The following is a 20,608-nucleotide window of genomic DNA, read 5'->3' on the forward strand; positions in this document are numbered from 1 at the left end:
GACCACTGGATCAGAGCATCTCCAAAACTGCAGCTCTTGTGGGGTGTTCCCAGTCTGCAGTGGTCAGTATCTATCAAAAGTGGGCCAAGGAAGGAACAGTGGTGACCCGGTGACAGGGTCATGGACGGTCAAGGCTCACTGATGCACGTGGGGAGTGAAGGCTGGTCCGTGTGATCCGATCCAACAGACGAGCTACTGTTGATCAAACTGCTGAAGAAGTTAATGCTGGATCTGATAGAAAGGGGTCAGAATACACAGTGCAGGACAGGTCAGGACTGTCAGGGGGACCGGCACAATATTAGGCAGGTGGTCATAATGTTATACCTGGTCAATATATATATAAAAAGACGCACATGTAATAACATGATATTTATATTTGCAGAGATTTTCCAGATGAAATAGTTATATAGAAGTGTTCTGGTGAAGAAAAATCTTGAAATTTCAGATGCATGACTTCAGTGTGACTGATAATGAAAACTGCGCTTATAAATCTTTCATTTATTCATAACGATAACAGATTCATCACTCGGTGCTAATGACCGCAACAGGCCGAGACATCGAGAGGAAAAAACAGAACGAAGGAATAAAAATAATAAAAATATAGAGAAGAATCTGATGTTCCTGTCTTTCTGTAGTGAAGGGCTGAGATGTCATTAAATTCAAATTAAAAAAATATTTTTTTACACATTGTTTAGTATTTTTTAATCTTTATCATTGTTAAACATTTTTGTATATATTATAATTATTATTAATTTTATATTTATAATGAAGTGTATATGATTATTACAATTATTAATAAAACCTTCTGACCAGACGATGATACACGCTGACCGTCTGGCCTGCGGGGCACTCAGAGGCCAGAGGCCGCCATCGCCAGAATACTGGACTTCCTCTATCATCGGGCACTTCCTGTGTTCTTTTTTTTAACCTTTGATCTGATCGAGAGAATAAAGTGACAGGACGACATCAGTGGGACGTGACATCACCTCGGATGTTCTCACACTCAAACAGGAAACGTGTTTCATTGAACTTCCTGACATATCAATCTAATCAATTCATTGATTTATTGATTGATTTTAGATGTATATTTACAGCAATTCCCGTTTTTTCCTCTTTGCTTAACGAGGCCCTGAGCAGCACGGTTGTGTGTGTGTGTGTGTGTGTGTAGTTCCTGCAGTGAGGCAGTAGGGGGCACAAAGAGCTCCGGTCACTGCAGTGTGTTCTGCGGATGTCCTCCAGAGGGGACAGTGAGGCTGATGATAATGCAGCAGTGATGTAAGCAGGTTAGAGCGGTCACTCTGCTGTGTCTTTAACACTTTTTTTTCTTTTGATGTGTTTTTTCTCTCAAACACGTAACCAGTTTAAGTTAAGTAGTCTTTATTTGTCACATATACATTATAGCAGAGTGAAATTCTTTCTTCACATATCCCATCCCTGGGGGTTGGGGTCAGAATGCAGGGTCAGCCATGATACAGCGCCCCTGGAACAGGAGTGGGTTGGGGGCCTTGCTCAAGGGCCCAGAGGTGTCAGCTTGGCAGTGCTGGGGTTTGAACCCCCATCTTCCAGTCAAGGACCCTTTGCGAGTTAGTTAGCGCTCTTCATGATTGTTCCTCATCATGCTGTGGAATCCAACACAATCAGATCTCACTGAGTTCTGCGTGATGGTGTGAGTCTCCGTGTCTGATTACATGCTGAAGATCCACTAACTTACATTCCTTCTGTTCGTTAGTGTCTTTTGTTTAATGTCTTCCTCATCAGTATGACATCATCAGCGTCTTTCTGCTGGTGGATTTTAGAAAGTTTTCACGCTGATGTCAGTCTTGTGTTCTTCAGCTTCTTACTTCAGTACAGTAAAGTGATTTCTCTGAGCTCCAAAAATCTGACAAAAACCCAAACGTAAAGCTGAATGATTTCTTCCTCAGGATGGATGCAGGAAGGGGGCGTGGCCTAAGTTCATTTTGAAGGCAGGGGCGTGTCTTGAAAAATTATTTAGACGATTTAATTTGTATGATTATTATTTTTTTACAAACACTAACTGACACACACTTACATAAATCTGTAGCTGTAGTTGTCCATTACTAGGTGCATTAACTCAGTTGTTTGAAGAAGTAAAACGTCTCTCACACACACACACACACACAATATCTGTTTCAGTTTTTTTACTTTATTTATAACCACATTTAACTGGAAACTGTGGAAGCTCTGGTTTCTTTCTGGTCGTGAAGAACGTGTGTGTGTGTGTGTGTGTGAATGCAGTAGACTGTGGTTGAACTCTGAATACTGAGGATCTTCAGACAGGAACATTTGTGTTTTTATGATAAAGGTAAACTGAAACATATTTAAAGTGTTAAATTCTTGAAGTGTTTAGTGTGTGTGTGTGTTGTTGTGTTATTTGTGATTCCTGTAAGAGGTTTGTGGTTGTGGTGATGATCCTCTTCATCCTCAAAACCCACTCCTCATCTTCATCCTCAAAACCCACTCCTCATCTTCATCCTCAAAACCCACTCCCCAACCTCTTCATCCTCAAAACCCACTCCCCAACCTCTTCATCCTCAAAACCCACTCCTCATCTTCATCCTCAAAACCCACTCCTCATCTTCATCCTCAAAACCCACTCCCCAACCTCTTCATCCTCAAAACCCACTCCTCATCTTCATCCTCAAAACCCACTCCCCAACCTCTTCATCCTCAAAACCCACTCCTCATCTTCATCCTCAAAACCCACTCCCCAACCTCTTCATCCTCAAAACCCACTCCCCAACCTCTTCATCCTCAAAACCCACTCCTCATCTTCATCCTCAAAACCCACTCCTCATCTTCATCCTCAAAACCCACTCCTCATCTTCATCCTCAAAACCCACTCCTCATCTTCATCCTCAAAACCCACTCCCCAACCTCTTCATCCTCAAAACCTACTCCCCAACCTCTTCATCCTCAAAACCCACTCCTCATCTTCATCCTCAAAACCCACTCCCCAACCTCTTCATTCTCAAAACCCACTCCCCAACCTCTTCATCCTCAGCTCACTCCTTATCCTCTCCATCCTCAAAACTCACTCTCCTTCACATTTCTGAGGTAGTACACTCTTTCTAAACACTCTCTGAGGCACCTGTAAACACTTATAAAGCGAAACAGCAGCACAGGGAGAGATTTCACATGCAGCACATCATCCCACACCTCTTTCTCTATTACCGATGACATCATCGTACAGGAGATGCAGGAAGCCCCGCCTCTCTGACCATGCCAGCCAATCAGCAGCTGTCAGCAAATCATTTGCAAATTCAGTAGTGATGGTGTTGCCTGGCAACCGGGAATTCGGCATGTCTGAGAGCCGGGCTTTCGGCTGCAGAGGATCTGAGAATCACTCACAATCCACGAGACGCTCCACTGCAGAGTGACGAGGAGGAGGAGGAGGAGGAGGTGGTCTCCTGTATGCTGGTGATGACCTTCTGTAGATGTTCACCACCTGAGGGACAGGAGTGGCTAACACTCACACACACACACCCATGTGCAGCTCATATTTCTACACCTAATGGATGAAGCTCTTCCATGAATCCAGGAGCAGATACATCTCGGAATTCCACGATACACGGCTCAGGAAACGTGGCAGCCGTTTCTGACCACACAGCTCAGAGGAACCTGCTCTCCAGCCCCTGCTGACTGAGGAGGATTGTCTTCAGGATGGAGCTGTTCAGAGAGGCGCCACACGGTCCAGCAGGCACTCGACGTAACCGCTAGGCGTGCTCTCAGGGGTACCATGGATTCATGGGCTGTGTTTGGGTGTAGATAATGATGATGATGATGATGATGATGGAGGAGGATATTTCTCATTTCACCACCTGACCTTGAGACGACAGATTCCTGACCATGTCACGGTTCAAAGCTCTGTGCTTGGATTATTGGCAGTTTCTGTGTCTGCAGCCTCCGAGTGGATTTTTTAAAAGGTAAGCGAAGCTGAATTTATTTTTAGAGCAGAGCTTCACTTCAGGACTGAAACTCATTTAACCCTCTGCATCTGACTTCACCTCCAGAGCCTACAGGAAACCAGGCTTCTGTGTGAAGCTCTCAGTTACAATCCATTAGAACTGCACAGATTTTATTCTTTTCAATATTTTACATTAATTTATATTGTGTTATTTCTAAACTAAACTAATTTTATTACCAAATTAATTTTATTACACTTAATTTAGTGTTTTTAGATTGATTTTCTAGGCTCTTTCTGTCGTCTTGGATTTTAAGCACTTTTAAACACAAATAATATTTTATATATCATTATTATATATTTTCTGTATTATCAGTAAAGTACAGAAGAAAAATCTGTCATGTTTTCTTTAATCTCATATAGGTTTTGACAAATCATGTTAATTTAATTAACAAATTTTAATGATAAATTTAACGTCCGCTATTTCCAAAGTCGAAAAGAAAAAGCTGTAAAAATTACTTAAAAAAAAAAGAGATTTAAATGCATAAAAATGAATTAAATATGGACGTCTTCGCAGTATTCTTTTATAACGTCATGCAAACTGGTGTAAATTTGTACAACTTGAAACAGCCATGAAAGTACAGTGGGCCTGAAACACAACCCTGTGGGATGCCATACAGAAGAGTAGCGAAAACACCTGAGTGAAATCATCACTGATTATCTGGGATCAATTAATGGGATAATGGGCTGCTGGACCGCGTTGCTCTTTTAATTCACCTCATTTAAGTGCCATGAAAAGACACAATGGTGTAAAAGCATGTCCACACACACACACACACACACACACACACACAGTTGGAAGGTGTTTGTCCTCGTCATTTTTTACGTCTATGATGCAATTAGACTGAATAGTTAAATGTATATAGCTCCACTGTAAGTGTTTTTTATATATATATTTTTCATGTTTTAGGTTTTATGGTTGGAATAAAGCACCTGTGTGGACATGGTGTTACAGTAAAACATGTCCCCGAGGGCTTTATTCCTCTTACACTGCAATTTACAATTGCAGTTTATATTATTTTAAGAGCACACTTTATCTGGGAATAGTTACGGAGGATGTTTTCCCCGTTCTCAGCTTTCTCTCACCAACATCTCTTTATTCTTCTATCTTTAATCACAGTTAATCTGCTGGACACGTCCCCTGTGAAGGAGCTGTTGCTATAGAAACGATAAGGTGTCGGTGTATTAGGCGAGCGCATTAATATAAAGCTGCGCTAGAGTCAGAGCTGCTGTTAGAGAGAATTAATCAATCCACCAATCAGAGCACAGGACTCTCTGAATGTGAAACTAAAATGAAAACATCTGTGTATAAAGGAGGTTCTTGAACGTTTAGCAGGTTGTGAGAGGTAGAATCCAGGTAGAATCTTATCTTAGCAGGGTTTTGAGGCAGGGTGAAGTCTGAAAGGTCTCATTATATGCTGCAGAGAAATGGCCTAGACACTGTAAGCGTAACTGCTGTCCTGCGCTTGGAGATCTCCAACAACACGCCTGTGCCTCGTTTCTCTGTGTGTTTGTGTTCAGCTTGAATTTAACCCTGGCCTCATTTTAACCCATGAACATCTGGAGCTGGGTGTGCAGATCCTCCTCTGAAGACGAGGGCGTGTTTGGATGTGCGCCCGGTTCCAGTTGTTGTTGGAACATGCAGGTTGTTTCCATGAGGGCCAGTGTGAGGAAAAAAGGGTGGAAAAAGGAATATCAGATCTCAGATCTCTTCTTTTCTTGTTGTCCTTTTACCTTAAAGTAAAGCTGGATTTAAACCTGGGTGAAAGACGAAGAGGAAGAAGTCATCTGCAGAGTAAAATTTCATTTTCTGTCTGAAGCAATGATGAAATCTGTGGAAAGTGCAGAGAAAGAGGAAGCGGTTTCTTAGTCTGGAGCTTTGTTCACACAGAAATGCTGCCTGTGTGTCAGATTTACATCTTCTCCTTTTGAAGACATCGTCTTGTTTTTTCCCTCCTCCGTGGAGAATGTCTCGCGTCCTGACGAGCGACGTTACTGCTGTGTGGAGCAGCATGTGGAAGCACTGCATCTCTGTCAGGACTATGAGGTAGGAGCTCATGCCGTCTGCGTGTCAGAAACACGTTACAGCGCTAAAACTCTCACTAGTCTTTGTTGTGTGTTTATATTTTTTATAGCATGTTGTTATGCTCCAGATCAGAGGCAAAGCTTAATCATGACGTTGTTTTATTTCTGAATCGGTATCACTTCGTGACAGCGCTAGTGTCCTACCGTGTCGTGTTACCGTAGAAACCGCAAAGAAGTGACCTAAAAATTTGGAAAAGCTCCAGCTTCTGTCTGTTACACAGTGCTGACACTGGAGACTTCCACACATCATACACTTCAGAAAACCTCCAAATCTTTCTGACCAATCAGAGTGCAGTATATAAAATCCTTCTGACCAATCAGAGTGCAGTATGTAAAATCCTTCTGACCAATCAGAGTGCAGTATGTAAAATCCTTCTGACCAAAGTGCAGTATGTAAAATCCTTCTGACCAATCAGAGTGCAGTATGTAAAATCCTTCTGACTAATCACAGTGCAGTATGTAAAATCCTTCTGACTAATCACAGTGCAGTATGTAACAGACAAAAGATGAAAAGGTCAATCAGATGCCTCCACCACCACGCCTCACGGTACAGATGATGTTGAGAGATTTTCCATGAGGTTTCCGACAGCTGCATTTGTCAGATTATGAGGGTGATGATGTGTCAATCAAATAAACTCCACCCCTTATTCTCCATCCTTTTTTGGAAGGAATACCCCAGTAATGGAATGATTATTTTGTGGTAATTGTAAGAGATGATTCTCTTTTTTATTCTTTAAGGAGCTGTTTATAAGTGAGTGATCTATAATTTTAATGATGTGTTGCTTTGCTAGCGGTTCTTTACTACAGAGATGTAACTCTTTCTGTTTCATCATGTGCTCCTGCACTGTCCTGCTTTAGAGGATCTGATGCATTCGTTTAAGTCGTCACATAGCGTGCAGGATCAGCTGTGGCTCTGAGAGCTCCAGAAACCCGGTGTGATCTGATCTGGTCTGACGCAGGAAAGAGAATAATTTATTTACGCCGTGTGTGTCCGGGGTTTAGTGTTCTCCTCAGAGATTCAGAGCTCGGAAAAAACAGCTCAGCTTTGTGGAGCATTGGACTTTATTTTTTATACGGTTTTATTATGAGTTCATCCTCCATCATCGTGTGTGAAGTTTTAAAGGGAATGTGTGTACACGTGGTGGAGTGTTTGGTATCAAACTTCATCTCTGACTCCATCTGACTCCAAGGCCAACTTTTGGTGAGTTATATGTCATATCACTGTGTGTGTGTGTGTGTGTGTGTGAGAGAGATTTTTTTTTAGTTCTAACAGGAATCAGGAAGTAAAGTGCCTTTTTTTAGATAAAATCACATTAAAGTCTAATATAAAGATTCAAATGAGTTAGATGAAAGACTAACTCTGTTCAATTCAGTTTTATTCTATAATCATGTTAAAAGCAGCTTCATGGATTTTACTATTTTAGATGTTTTTAAACTATAAATGATTCATTTATACTCAATATCTTTGCATGGGTGTCTCATCATTTAACTCTATTTAGTGTGTGTGTGTGTTAAAGCTATTTTATATATACAGTCCAACACACACTCTTACACACACTGGACCAAATGATTCACTAAATGAGAGAGGAGTGACTCGTGAATCAAGGTCTGAACTACAAAAACCTGTACAAAATCTCATGGAAGAGAGAGAGAGAGAGGTCGTCATGGATACCTCAAAATTGTGGAAATAGAGTTTTGTAAGAGCAAATAAGTTATACATTTGTTTCTTTAGTGACTCATTCAGAAACTATGAGTGATTAGAGTTCCTGTGTGATTAGAGTTCCTGTGTGATTAGAGTTCCTGTATGATTAGAGTTACTGTGTGATTAGAGTTACTGTGTGATTAGAGTTCCTGTGTGATTAGAGTTCCTGTATGATTAGAGTTACTGTGTGATTAGAGTTCCTGTGTGATTAGAGTTCCTGTATGATTAGAGTTACTGTGTGATTAGAGTTCCTGTATGATTAGAGTTACAGTGTGATTAGAGTTCCTGTATGATTAGAGTTACAGTGTGATTAGAGTTCCTGTATGAGTAGAGTTACTGTGTGATTAGAGTTCCTGTATGATTAGAGTTACTGTGTGATTAGAGTTACTGTGTGATTAGAGTTCCTGTATGATTAGAGTTACTGTGTGATTAGAGTTCCTGTGTGATTAGAGTTCCTGTATGATTAGAGTTACTGTGTGATTAGAGTTACTGTGTGATTAGAGTTCCTGTATGATTAGAGTTACTGTATGATTAGAGTTACAGTATGATTAGAGTTACAGTGTGATTAGAGTTACTGTATGATTAGAGTTCCTGTGTGATTAGAGTTACAGTGTGATTAGAGTTCCTGTATGATTAGAGTTACTGTGTGATTAGAGTTCCTGTGTGATTAGAGTTCCTGTATGATTAGAGTTACTGTGTGATTAGAGTTCCTGTATGATTAGAGTTACTGTGTGATTAGAGTTACAGTATGATTAGAGTTACAGTGTGATTAGAGTTACTGTATGATTAGAGTTCCTGTGTGATTAGAGTTACAGTGTGATTAGAGTTCCTGTATGATTAGAGTTACAGTATGATTAGAGTTACAGTGTGATTAGAGTTACTGTATGATTAGAGTTACTGTGTGATTAGAGTTACTGTGTGATTAGAGTTCCTGTATGATTAGAGTTACAGGTGATTAGAGTTACTGTATGATTAGAGTTACTGTATGATTAGAGTTACAGTGTGATTAGAGTTACTGTATGATTAGAGTTACAGTGTGATTAGAGTTACAGTGTGATTAGAGTTCCTGTGTGATTAGAGTTACAGTGTGATTAGAGTTACTGTATGATTAGAGTTACAGTGTGATTAGAGTTACTGTATGATTAGAGTTACAGTGTGATTAGAGTTACAGTGTGATTAGAGTTACAGTGTGATTAGAGTTACTGTATGATTAGAGTTACTGTGTGATTAGAGTTCCTGTATGATTAGAGTTACTGTATGATTAGAGTTACAGTGTGATTAGAGTTACTGTATGATTAGAGTTACTGTGTGATTAGAGTTCCTGTATGATTAGAGTTACAGTGTGATTAGAGTTACTGTATGATTAGAGTTACTGTGTGATTAGAGTTCCTGTATGATTAGAGTTACAGTGTGATTAGAGTTACTGTGTGATTAGAGTTCCTGTATGATTAGAGTTACTGTGTGATTAGAGTTCCTGTATGATTAGAGTTCCTGTATGATTAGAGTTACAGTGTGATTAAAGTTACAGTGTGATTAGAGTTCCTGTATGATTAGAGTTACAGTGTGATTAGAGTTACAGTGTGATTAGAGTTCCTGTATGATTAGAGTTACTGTGTGATTAGAGTTACAGTGTGATTAGAGTTCCTGTGTGATTAGAGTTCCTGGATGATTAGAGTTACAGTGTGATTAGAGTTACTGTGTGATTAGAGTTCCTGTATGATTAGAGTTACTGTGTGATTAGAGTTACAGTGTGATTAGAGTTACTGTATGATTAGAGTTACTGTGTGATTAGAGTTCCTGTGTGATTAGAGTTCCTGTGTGATTAGAGTTACAGTGTGATTAGAGTTCCTGTATGATTAGAGTTACAGTGTGATTAGAGTTCCTGTATGATTAGAGTTACAGTGTGATTAGAGTTACAGTGTGATTAGAGTTCCTGTATGATTAGAGTTACAGTGTGATTAGAGTTACTGTGTGATTAGAGTTACTGTATGATTAGAGTTACAGTGTGATTAGAGTTACTGTATGATTAGAGTTACTGTGTGATTAGAGTTCATGTATGATTAGAGTTCCTGTGTGATTAGAGTTCCTGTATGATTAGAGTTCCTGTGTGATTAGAGTTCCTGTATGATTAGAGTTACTGTGTGATTAGAGTTACAGTGTGATTAGAGTTCCTGTATGATTAGAGTTCCTGTATGATTAGAGTTACAGTGTGATTAGAGTTACAGTGTGATTAGAGTTACAGTATGAGTAGAGTTCCTGTATGATTAGAGTTACTGTGTGATTAGAGTTCCTGTATGATTAGAGTTACAGTGTGATTAGAGTTCCTGTATGATTAGAGTTACAGTGTGATTAGAGTTACTGTGTGATTAGAGTTACTGTATGATTAGAGTTCCTGTATGATTAGAGTTACAGTGTGATTAGAGTTACTGTATGATTAGAGTTACAGTGTGATTAGAGTTACAGTGTGATTAGAGTTCCTGTATGATTAGAGTTACAGTATGATTAGAGTTACTGTATGATTAGAGTTACAGTGTGATTAGAGTTCCTGTATGATTAGAGTTACAGTGTGATTAAAGTTACAGTGTGATTAGAGTTCCTGTGTGATTAGAGTTACTGTATGATTAGAGTTACAGTGTGATTAGAGTTCCTGTATGATTAGAGTTCCTGTATGATTAGAGTTACAGTGTGATTAGAGTTCCTGTATGATTAGAGTTACAGTGTGATTAGAGTTACTGTGTGATTAGAGTTACAGTGTGATTAGAGTTCCTGTATGATTAGAGTTCCTGTATGATTAGAGTTACAGTGTGATTAGAGTTCCTGTATGATTAGAGTTCCTGTATGATTAGAGTTACAGTGTGATTAGAGTTACAGTGTGATTAGAGTTCCTGTATGATTAGAGTTCCTGTATGATTAGAGTTACAGTGTGATTAGAGTTACAGTGTGATTAGAGTTACTGTATGATTAGAGTTACTGTGTGATTAGAGTTCCTGTATGATTAGAGTTACTGTATGATTAGAGTTACAGTGTGATTAGAGTTACTGTATGATTAGAGTTACTGTGTGATTAGAGTTACTGTATGATTAGAGTTACTGTGTGATTAGAGTTACAGTGTGATTAGAGTTACAGTGTGATTAGAGTTACTGTATGATTAGAGTTACTGTGTGATTAGAGTTCCTGTATGATTAGAGTTACTGTATGATTAGAGTTACAGTGTGATTAGAGTTACTGTATGATTAGAGTTACTGTGTGATTAGAGTTCCTGTATGATTAGAGTTACAGTGTGATTAGAGTTACTGTGTGATTAGAGTTCCTGTATGATTAGAGTTACAGTGTGATTAGAGTTACTGTGTGATTAGAGTTCCTGTATGATTAGAGTTACTGTGTGATTAGAGTTCCTGTATGATTAGAGTTCCTGTATGATTAGAGTTACAGTGTGATTAAAGTTACAGTGTGATTAGAGTTCCTGTATGATTAGAGTTACAGTGTGATTAGAGTTACAGTGTGATTAGAGTTCCTGTATGATTAGAGTTACTGTGTGATTAGAGTTACAGTGTGATTAGAGTTCCTGTGTGATTAGAGTTCCTGTATGATTAGAGTTACAGTGTGATTAGAGTTACTGTGTGATTAGAGTTCCTGTATGATTAGAGTTACAGTGTGATTAGAGTTACTGTATGATTAGAGTTACTGTGTGATTAGAGTTCCTGTGTGATTAGAGTTCCTGTGTGATTAGAGTTACAGTGTGATTAGAGTTCCTGTATGATTAGAGTTACAGTGTGATTAGAGTTCCTGTATGATTAGAGTTACAGTGTGATTAGAGTTACAGTGTGATTAGAGTTCCTGTATGATTAGAGTTCCTGTATGATTAGAGTTACAGTGTGATTAGAGTTACTGTGTGATTAGAGTTCCTGTATGATTAGAGTTACTGTGTGATTAGAGTTACAGTGTGATTAGAGTTACTGTATGATTAGAGTTACTGTGTGATTAGAGTTCCTGTGTGATTAGAGTTCCTGTGTGATTAGAGTTACAGTGTGATTAGAGTTCCTGTATGATTAGAGTTACAGTGTGATTAGAGTTCCTGTATGATTAGAGTTACAGTGTGATTAGAGTTACTGTGTGATTAGAGTTCCTGTATGATTAGAGTTCCTGTATGATTAGAGTTACAGTGTGATTAAAGTTACAGTGTGATTAGAGTTCCTGTATGATTAGAGTTACAGTGTGATTAGAGTTACAGTGTGATTAGAGTTCCTGTATGATTAGAGTTACTGTGTGATTAGAGTTACAGTGTGATTAGAGTTCCTGTGTGATTAGAGTTCCTGTATGATTAGAGTTACAGTGTGATTAGAGTTACTGTGTGATTAGAGTTCCTGTATGATTAGAGTTACTGTGTGATTAGAGTTACAGTGTGATTAGAGTTACTGTATGATTAGAGTTACTGTGTGATTAGAGTTCCTGTGTGATTAGAGTTCCTGTGTGATTAGAGTTACAGTGTGATTAGAGTTCCTGTATGATTAGAGTTACAGTGTGATTAGAGTTCCTGTATGATTAGAGTTACAGTGTGATTAGAGTTCCTGTATGATTAGAGTTACAGTGTGATTAGAGTTACTGTGTGATTAGAGTTACTGTATGATTAGAGTTACTGTATGATTAGAGTTACAGTGTGATTAGAGTTACTGTATGATTAGAGTTACTGTGTGATTAGAGTTCCTGTGTGATTAGAGTTCCTGTATGATTAGAGTTCCTGTGTGATTAGAGTTCCTGTATGATTAGAGTTACTGTGTGATTAGAGTTACAGTGTGATTAGAGTTCCTGTATGATTAGAGTTCCTGTATGATTAGAGTTACAGTGTGATTAGAGTTACAGTGTGATTAGAGTTACAGTATGAGTAGAGTTCCTGTATGATTAGAGTTACTGTGTGATTAGAGTTCCTGTATGATTAGAGTTACAGTGTGATTAGAGTTCCTGTATGATTAGAGTTACAGTGTGATTAGAGTTACTGTGTGATTAGAGTTACTGTATGATTAGAGTTCCTGTATGATTAGAGTTACAGTGTGATTAGAGTTACTGTATGATTAGAGTTACAGTGTGATTAGAGTTACAGTGTGATTAGAGTTCCTGTATGATTAGAGTTACAGTATGATTAGAGTTACTGTATGATTAGAGTTACAGTGTGATTAGAGTTCCTGTATGATTAGAGTTACAGTGTGATTAGAGTTACTGTATGATTAGAGTTACTGTGTGATTAGAGTTACTGTATGATTAGAGTTACTGTGTGATTAGAGTTACAGTGTGATTAGAGTTACTGTGTGATTAGAGTTACTGTATGATTAGAGTTACTGTGTGATTAGAGTTCCTGTATGATTAGAGTTACTGTATGATTAGAGTTACAGTGTGATTAGAGTTACTGTATGATTAGAGTTACTGTGTGATTAGAGTTCCTGTATGATTAGAGTTACAGTGTGATTAGAGTTACTGTATGATTAGAGTTACTGTGTGATTAGAGTTCCTGTATGATTAGAGTTACAGTGTGATTAGAGTTCCTGTATGATTAGAGTTACTGTGTGATTAGAGTTACAGTGTGATTAGAGTTCCTGTATGATTAGAGTTCCTGTATGATTAGAGTTACAGTGTGATTAGAGTTACAGTATGAGTAGAGTTCCTGTATGATTAGAGTTACTGTGTGATTAGAGTTCCTGTATGATTAGAGTTACAGTGTGATTAGAGTTCCTGTATGATTAGAGTTACAGTGTGATTAGAGTTACTGTGTGATTAGAGTTACTGTATGATTAGAGTTCCTGTATGATTAGAGTTACAGTGTGATTAGAGTTACTGTATGATTAGAGTTACAGTGTGATTAGAGTTACAGTGTGATTAGAGTTCCTGTATGATTAGAGTTACAGTATGATTAGAGTTACTGTATGATTAGAGTTACAGTGTGATTAGAGTTCCTGTATGATTAGAGTTACAGTGTGATTAGAGTTACAGTGTGATTAGAGTTACTGTATGATTAGAGTTACTGTGTGATTAGAGTTACTGTATGATTAGAGTTACTGTGTGATTAGAGTTACTGTGTGATTAGAGTTACTGTATGATTAGAGTTACTGTGTGATTAGAGTTCCTGTATGATTAGAGTTACTGTATGATTAGAGTTACAGTGTGATTAGAGTTACTGTATGATTAGAGTTACTGTGTGATTAGAGTTCCTGTATGATTAGAGTTACAGTGTGATTAGAGTTACTGTATGATTAGAGTTACTGTGTGATTAGAGTTCCTGTATGATTAGAGTTACAGTGTGATTAGAGTTACTGTGTGATTAGAGTTCCTGTATGATTAGAGTTACTGTGTGATTAGAGTTCCTGTATGATTAGAGTTCCTGTATGATTAGAGTTACAGTGTGATTAAAGTTACAGTGTGATTAGAGTTCCTGTATGATTAGAGTTACAGTGTGATTAGAGTTACAGTGTGATTAGAGTTCCTGTATGATTAGAGTTACTGTGTGATTAGAGTTACAGTGTGATTAGAGTTCCTGTGTGATTAGAGTTCCTGTATGATTAGAGTTACAGTGTGATTAGAGTTACTGTGTGATTAGAGTTCCTGTATGATTAGAGTTACTGTGTGATTAGAGTTACAGTGTGATTAGAGTTACTGTATGATTAGAGTTACTGTGTGATTAGAGTTCCTGTGTGATTAGAGTTCCTGTGTGATTAGAGTTACAGTGTGATTAGAGTTCCTGTATGATTAGAGTTACAGTGTGATTAGAGTTCCTGTATGATTAGAGTTACAGTGTGATTAGAGTTACAGTGTGATTAGAGTTCCTGTATGATTAGAGTTACAGTGTGATTAGAGTTACTGTGTGATTAGAGTTACTGTATGATTAGAGTTACTGTATGATTAGAGTTACAGTGTGATTAGAGTTACTGTATGATTAGAGTTACTGTGTGATTAGAGTTCATGTATGATTAGAGTTCCTGTGTGATTAGAGTTCCTGTATGATTAGAGTTCCTGTGTGATTAGAGTTCCTGTATGATTAGAGTTACTGTGTGATTAGAGTTACAGTGTGATTAGAGTTCCTGTATGATTAGAGTTCCTGTATGATTAGAGTTACAGTGTGATTAGAGTTACAGTGTGATTAGAGTTACAGTATGAGTAGAGTTCCTGTATGATTAGAGTTACTGTGTGATTAGAGTTCCTGTATGATTAGAGTTACAGTGTGATTAGAGTTCCTGTATGATTAGAGTTACAGTGTGATTAGAGTTACAGTGTGATTAGAGTTCCTGTATGATTAGAGTTACTGTATGATTAGAGTTACAGTGTGATTAGAGTTCCTGTATGATTAGAGTTCCTGTGTGATTAGAGTTCCTGTGTGATTAGAGTTCCTGTATGATTAGAGTTACAGTGTGATTAGAGTTACTGTATGATTAGAGTTACAGTGTGATTAGAGTTCCTGTATGATTAGAGTTCCTGTATGATTAGAGTTCCTGTGTGATTAGAGTTCCTGTGTGATTAGAGTTCCTGTATGATTAGAGTTACAGTGTGATTAGAGTTACTGTATGATTAGAGTTACAGTGTGATTAGAGTTCCTGTATGATTAGAGTTCCTGTATGATTAGAGTTACAGTGTGATTAGAGTTACTGTGTGATTAGAGTTACTGTATGATTAGAGTTACAGTGTGATTAGAGTTCCTGTATGATTAGAGTTCCTGTATGATTAGAGTTACTGTGTGATTAGAGTTACAGTGTGATTAGAGTTCCTGTATGATTAGAGTTACAGTGTGATTAGAGTTCCTGTATGATTAGAGTTACTGTGTGATTAGAGTTACAGTGTGATTAGAGTTCCTGTATGATTAGAGTTACAGTGTGATTAGAGTTCCTGTATGATTAGAGTTACAGTGTGATTAGAGTTACAGTGTGATTAGAGTTACTGTATGATTAGAGTTACAGTGTGATTAGAGTTACTGTATGATTAGAGTTCCTGTATGATTAGAGTTACAGTGTGATTAGAGTTCCTGTATGATTAGAGTTACAGTGTGATTAGAGTTCCTGTATGATTAGAGTTACAGTGTGATTAGAGTTCCTGTATGATTAGAGTTACAGTGTGATTAGAGTTACAGTGTGATTAGAGTTACTGTATGATTAGAGTTCCTGTATGATTAGAGTTACTGTATGATTAGAGTTCCTGTATGATTAGAGTTACAGTGTGATTAGAGTTCCTGTATGATTAGAGTTACAGTGTGATTAGAGTTCCTGTATGATTAGAGTTCCTGTATGATTAGAGTTACAGTGTGATTAGAGTTCCTGTATGATTAGAGTTCCTGTATGATTAGAGTTCCTGTGTGATTAGAGTTCCTGTGTGATTAGAGTTCCTGTATGATTAGAGTTACAGTGTGATTAGAGTTACTGTATGATTAGAGTTACAGTGTGATTAGAGTTCCTGTATGATTAGAGTTCCTGTATGATTAGAGTTACAGTGTGATTAGAGTTACTGTGTGATTAGAGTTACTGTATGATTAGAGTTACAGTGTGATTAGAGTTCCTGTATGATTAGAGTTCCTGTATGATTAGAGTTACTGTGTGATTAGAGTTACAGTGTGATTAGAGTTCCTGTATGATTAGAGTTACAGTGTGATTAGAGTTCCTGTATGATTAGAGTTCCTGTATGATTAGAGTTACTGTGTGATTAGAGTTACAGTGTGATTAGAGTTCCTGTATGATTAGAGTTACAGTGTGATTACAGTTACAGTGTGATTAGAGTTACTGTATGATTAGAGTTCCTGTATGATTAGAGTTACTGTATGATTAGAGTTCCTGTATGATTAGAGTTACAGTGTGATTAGAGTTCCTGTATGATTAGAGTTACAGTGTGATTAGAGTTCCTGTATGATTAGAGTTCCTGTATGATTAGAGTTACAGTGTGATTAGAGTTACAGTGTGATTACAGTTCCTGTATGATTAGAGTTACAGTGTGATTAGAGTTACAGTGTGATTAGAGTTCCTGTATGATTAGAGTTACAGTGTGATTAGAGTTACAGTGTGATTAGAGTTCCTGTATGATTAGAGTTCCTGTATGATTAGAGTTACAGTGTGATTAGAGTTACAGTGTGATTAGAGTTCCTGTATGATTAGAGTTACAGTGTGATTAGAGTTCCTGTATGATTAGAGTTACAGTGTGATTAGAGTTACAGTGTGATTAGAGTTACTGTATGATTAGAGTTACAGTGTGATTAGAGTTACTGTATGATTAGAGTTCCTGTATGATTAGAGTTACAGTGTGATTAGAGTTCCTGTATGATTAGAGTTACAGTGTGATTAGAGTTACTGTATGATTAGAGTTACAGTGTGATTGGAGTTCCTGTATGATTAGAGTTACAGTGTGATTACAGTTACAGTGTGATTAGAGTTACTGTATGATTAGAGTTCCTGTATGATTAGAGTTACTGTATGATTAGAGTTCCTGTATGATTAGAGTTACAGTGTGATTAGAGTTCCTGTATGATTAGAGTTACAGTGTGATTAGAGTTCCTGTATGATTAGAGTTCCTGTATGATTAGAGTTACAGTGTGATTAGAGTTACAGTGTGATTACAGTTCCTGTATGATTAGAGTTACAGTGTGATTAGAGTTACAGTGTGATTAGAGTTCCTGTATGATTAGAGTTACAGTGTGATTAGAGTTACAGTGTGATTAGAGTTCCTGTATGATTAGAGTTCCTGTATGATTAGAGTTACAGTGTGATTAGAGTTACAGTGTGATTAGAGTTCCTGTATGATTAGAGTTACAGTGTGATTAGAGTTACTGTATGATTAGAGTTACAGTGTGATTAGAGTTACAGTGTGATTAGAGTTCCTGTATGATTAGAGTTACAGTGTGATTAGAGTTACTGTATGATTAGAGTTACAGTGTGATTAGAGTTACTGTATGATTAGAGTTACAGTGTGATTAGAGTTACAGTGTGATTAGAGTTACTGTATGATTAGAGTTACTGTATGATTAGAGTTACAGTGTGATTAGAGTCACAGTGTGATTAGAGTTCCTGTATGATTAGAGTTACAGTGTGATTAGAGTTACTGTATGATTAGAGTTACAGTGTGATTAGAGTTACAGTGTGATTAGAGTTCCTGTATGATTAGAGTTACAGTGTGATTAGAGTTACTGTATGATTAGAGTTACAGTGTGATTAGAGTTACTGTATGATTAGAGTTACAGTGTGATTAGAGTTACAGTGTGATTAGAGTTCCTGTATGATTAGAGTTACAGTGTGATTAGAGTTACAGTGTGATTAGAGTTCCTGTATGATTAGAGTTCCTGTATGATTAGAGTTCCTGTATGATTAGAGTTACAGTGTGATTAGAGTTACAGTGTGATTAGAGTTCCTGTATGATTAGAGTTACAGTGTGATTAGAGTTACTGTATGATTAGAGTTACAGTGTGATTAGAGTTCCTGTATGATTAGAGTTCCTGTATGATTAGAGTTACAGTGTGATTAGAGTTCCTGTATGATTAGAGTTACAGTGTGATTAGAGTTACTGTATGATTAGAGTTACAGTGTGATTAGAGTTCCTGTATGATTAGAGTTCCTGTATGATTAGAGTTACAGTGTGATTAGAGTTCCTGTATGATTAGAGTTCCTGTATGATTAGAGTTACAGTGTGATTAGAGTTACAGTGTGATTAGAGTTCCTGTATGATTAGAGTTCCTGTATGATTAGAGTTACAGTGTGATTAGAGTTACAGTGTGATTAGAGTTACTGTGTGATTAGAGTTACAGTGTGATTAGAGTTGAAAAGAGAGAAAGAGTGATCATCTTTTTAAGGCCTGTAAATTCCATACCAAGAAGAATATTTTTATCATTTATTTTATTTTTATTATTATTTTTAATATTTTTATTTTAACTTGATTTTTTTTAACAGACACACACTGGATGGTTATTTTTTAAGTCTTTTTTTTCTTCTTCTTGTTTTTATTTATTTATTTATTTGGTAAAAGCAGGTTTTTTTCAGTGAGATTATGTTTCTTGTGTTGATTAAAATGTGTAGTTTTCAGCTCTGATGAAGAAGCACTCCTCTATCTCTTCACTCTCCTCTTCATCCTCTTCCCTGTTTTCTTTTTCCTTTATTATTTATTCTTCCTCATTGGTTCTTCCAGTTGTTTTTCAGTCAGTCTGTGATCTGTCTGAGGTTCTGTCTGTGATCTGTCTGAGATCTGTCTAAGGTTCTGTCTGTGATCTGTCTGAGATCTGTCTAAGGTTCTGTCTGTGATCTGTCGGAGATCTGTCTAAGGTTCTGTCTGTGATCTGTCTGAGATCTGTCTAAGGTTCTGTCTGTGATCTGTCTGAGATCTGTCTAAGGTTCTGTCTGTGATCTGTCTGAGGTTCTGTCTGTGATCTGTCTGAGATCTGTCTGAGGTTCTGTCTGTGATCTGTCTGAGATCTGTCTGAGGTTCTGTCTGTGATCTGTCTAAGGTTCTGTCTGTGATCTGTCTGAGATCTGTCTGAGGTTCTGTCTGTGATCTGTCTGAGATCTGTCTGAGGTTCTGTCTGTGATCTGTCTAAGGTTCTGTCTGTGATCTGTCTGAGATCTGTCTAAGGTTCTGTCTGTGATCTGTCTGAGATCTGTCTGAGGTTCTGTCTGAGATCTGTCTAAGGTTCTGTCTGTGATCTGTCTGAGATCTGTCTAAGGTTCTGTCTGTGATCTGTCTGAGATCTGTCTGAGGTTCTGTCTGTGATCTGTCTGAGATCTGTCTAAGGTTCTGTCTGTGATCTGTCGGAGATCTGTCTGAGGTTCTGTCTGAGGTTCTGCTTAGTGTGATGTCTGACTGCAGGACTGTGGAATGTTCTTGTTTTTCTTTCACTTTTCTTTTCTTTGTCTTTCTCTTTCCTTTTACACAGTCGACTGTTCCTTCTTTTTCTTCCCTTTTTCATTTCCTTCTTTCTGAATCTTTTCATTGCTGATCAGATCACCTTCAGCTCCTGTGAGGGCAGTGATTTTGTCAGAACAATGCAAATACACTACATGGTCAAAAGTATGTGGACACCTGACCATCATGTCTTAGTCTAGATTTATTTGCTTTATGGTTCTCCACTCTTCTCTTCTGGAAGGTTCTCCACTAAATGTTAGAGTTTGTCTGTGGGGATTAGTGACCATTCAGCTATAAGAGCATTAGTGAGATCAGACTCTGGTGTTGTGAGAGTGAGGAGGTCTTGGGGTCAGTGGGTGGTCAGTGGGGTTGAGTCAGAGTCAGGGCTCTGTGCAGGACACTCCAGTTCTTCATGCTGGAGCAGGGTGTGGACTCTGAGTTCAGTGAACCTCTGACCATTTCGGTGTCCAGTCTGTTTCTCAGCACTGCTTTACTGTAAATGTTTTTATTATACACAGTGAAACAGGAGTGCCACATGTTCTCTCTCTGTGTGTGTGTGTGTGTGTGTGTGTGTGTGTGTATGAACTGTATTGTGTGTGTGTGTGTGTGTGTGTGTGTATGAACTGTATTGTGTGTGTGTGTGTGTGTATGAACTGTATTGTGTGTGTGTGTGTATGAACTGTATTGTGTGTGTGTGTGTGTGTGTGTATGAACTGTATTGTGTGTGTGTGTGTGTATGAACTGTATTGTGTGTGTGTGTGTATGAACTGTATTGTGTGTGTGGGTGTGTGTGTGTGTGTATGAACTGTATTGTGTGTGTGTGTGTATGAACTGTATTGTGTGTGTGTGTGTGTGTGTGTGTGTGTATGAACTGTATTGTGTGTGTGTGTGTGTATGAACTGTATTGTGTGTGTGTGTATGAACTGTATTGTGTGTGTGTGTGTGTGTGTGTGTGTATGAACTGTATTGTGTGTGTGTGTGTGTATGAACTG

At 37.9% G+C, this 20,608-nt stretch overlaps 1 protein-coding gene across 5 annotated transcripts in view; it reads left to right on the forward strand.

Moving 5' to 3' along the window:
- The window catches only part of iqsec1a (IQ motif and Sec7 domain ArfGEF 1a), a 137,300-nt gene that overhangs the window by 39,926 nt on the left and 76,766 nt on the right, over positions 1-20,608 (forward strand). The window contains exon 1 of one of the 5 annotated variants that reach the window (XM_058409158.1): positions 3,346-3,944. The exons of 3 other annotated variants lie outside the window; for them this stretch is intronic. In XM_058409158.1, coding sequence (XP_058265141.1) covers positions 3,868-3,944 — 77 coding nt within the window. In that variant the 5' untranslated portion in view covers positions 3,346-3,867. Of the gene's footprint in view, positions 1-3,345; positions 3,945-5,575; positions 6,030-20,608 lie in introns of those variants that run through there. One more of the 5 variants, XM_058409157.1, reaches the window with a different exon arrangement.

Source organism: Hemibagrus wyckioides, linkage group LG15 (assembly GCF_019097595.1).
Source record: "Hemibagrus wyckioides isolate EC202008001 linkage group LG15, SWU_Hwy_1.0, whole genome shotgun sequence".
Lineage (NCBI taxonomy): Eukaryota > Metazoa > Chordata > Actinopteri > Siluriformes > Bagridae > Hemibagrus > Hemibagrus wyckioides.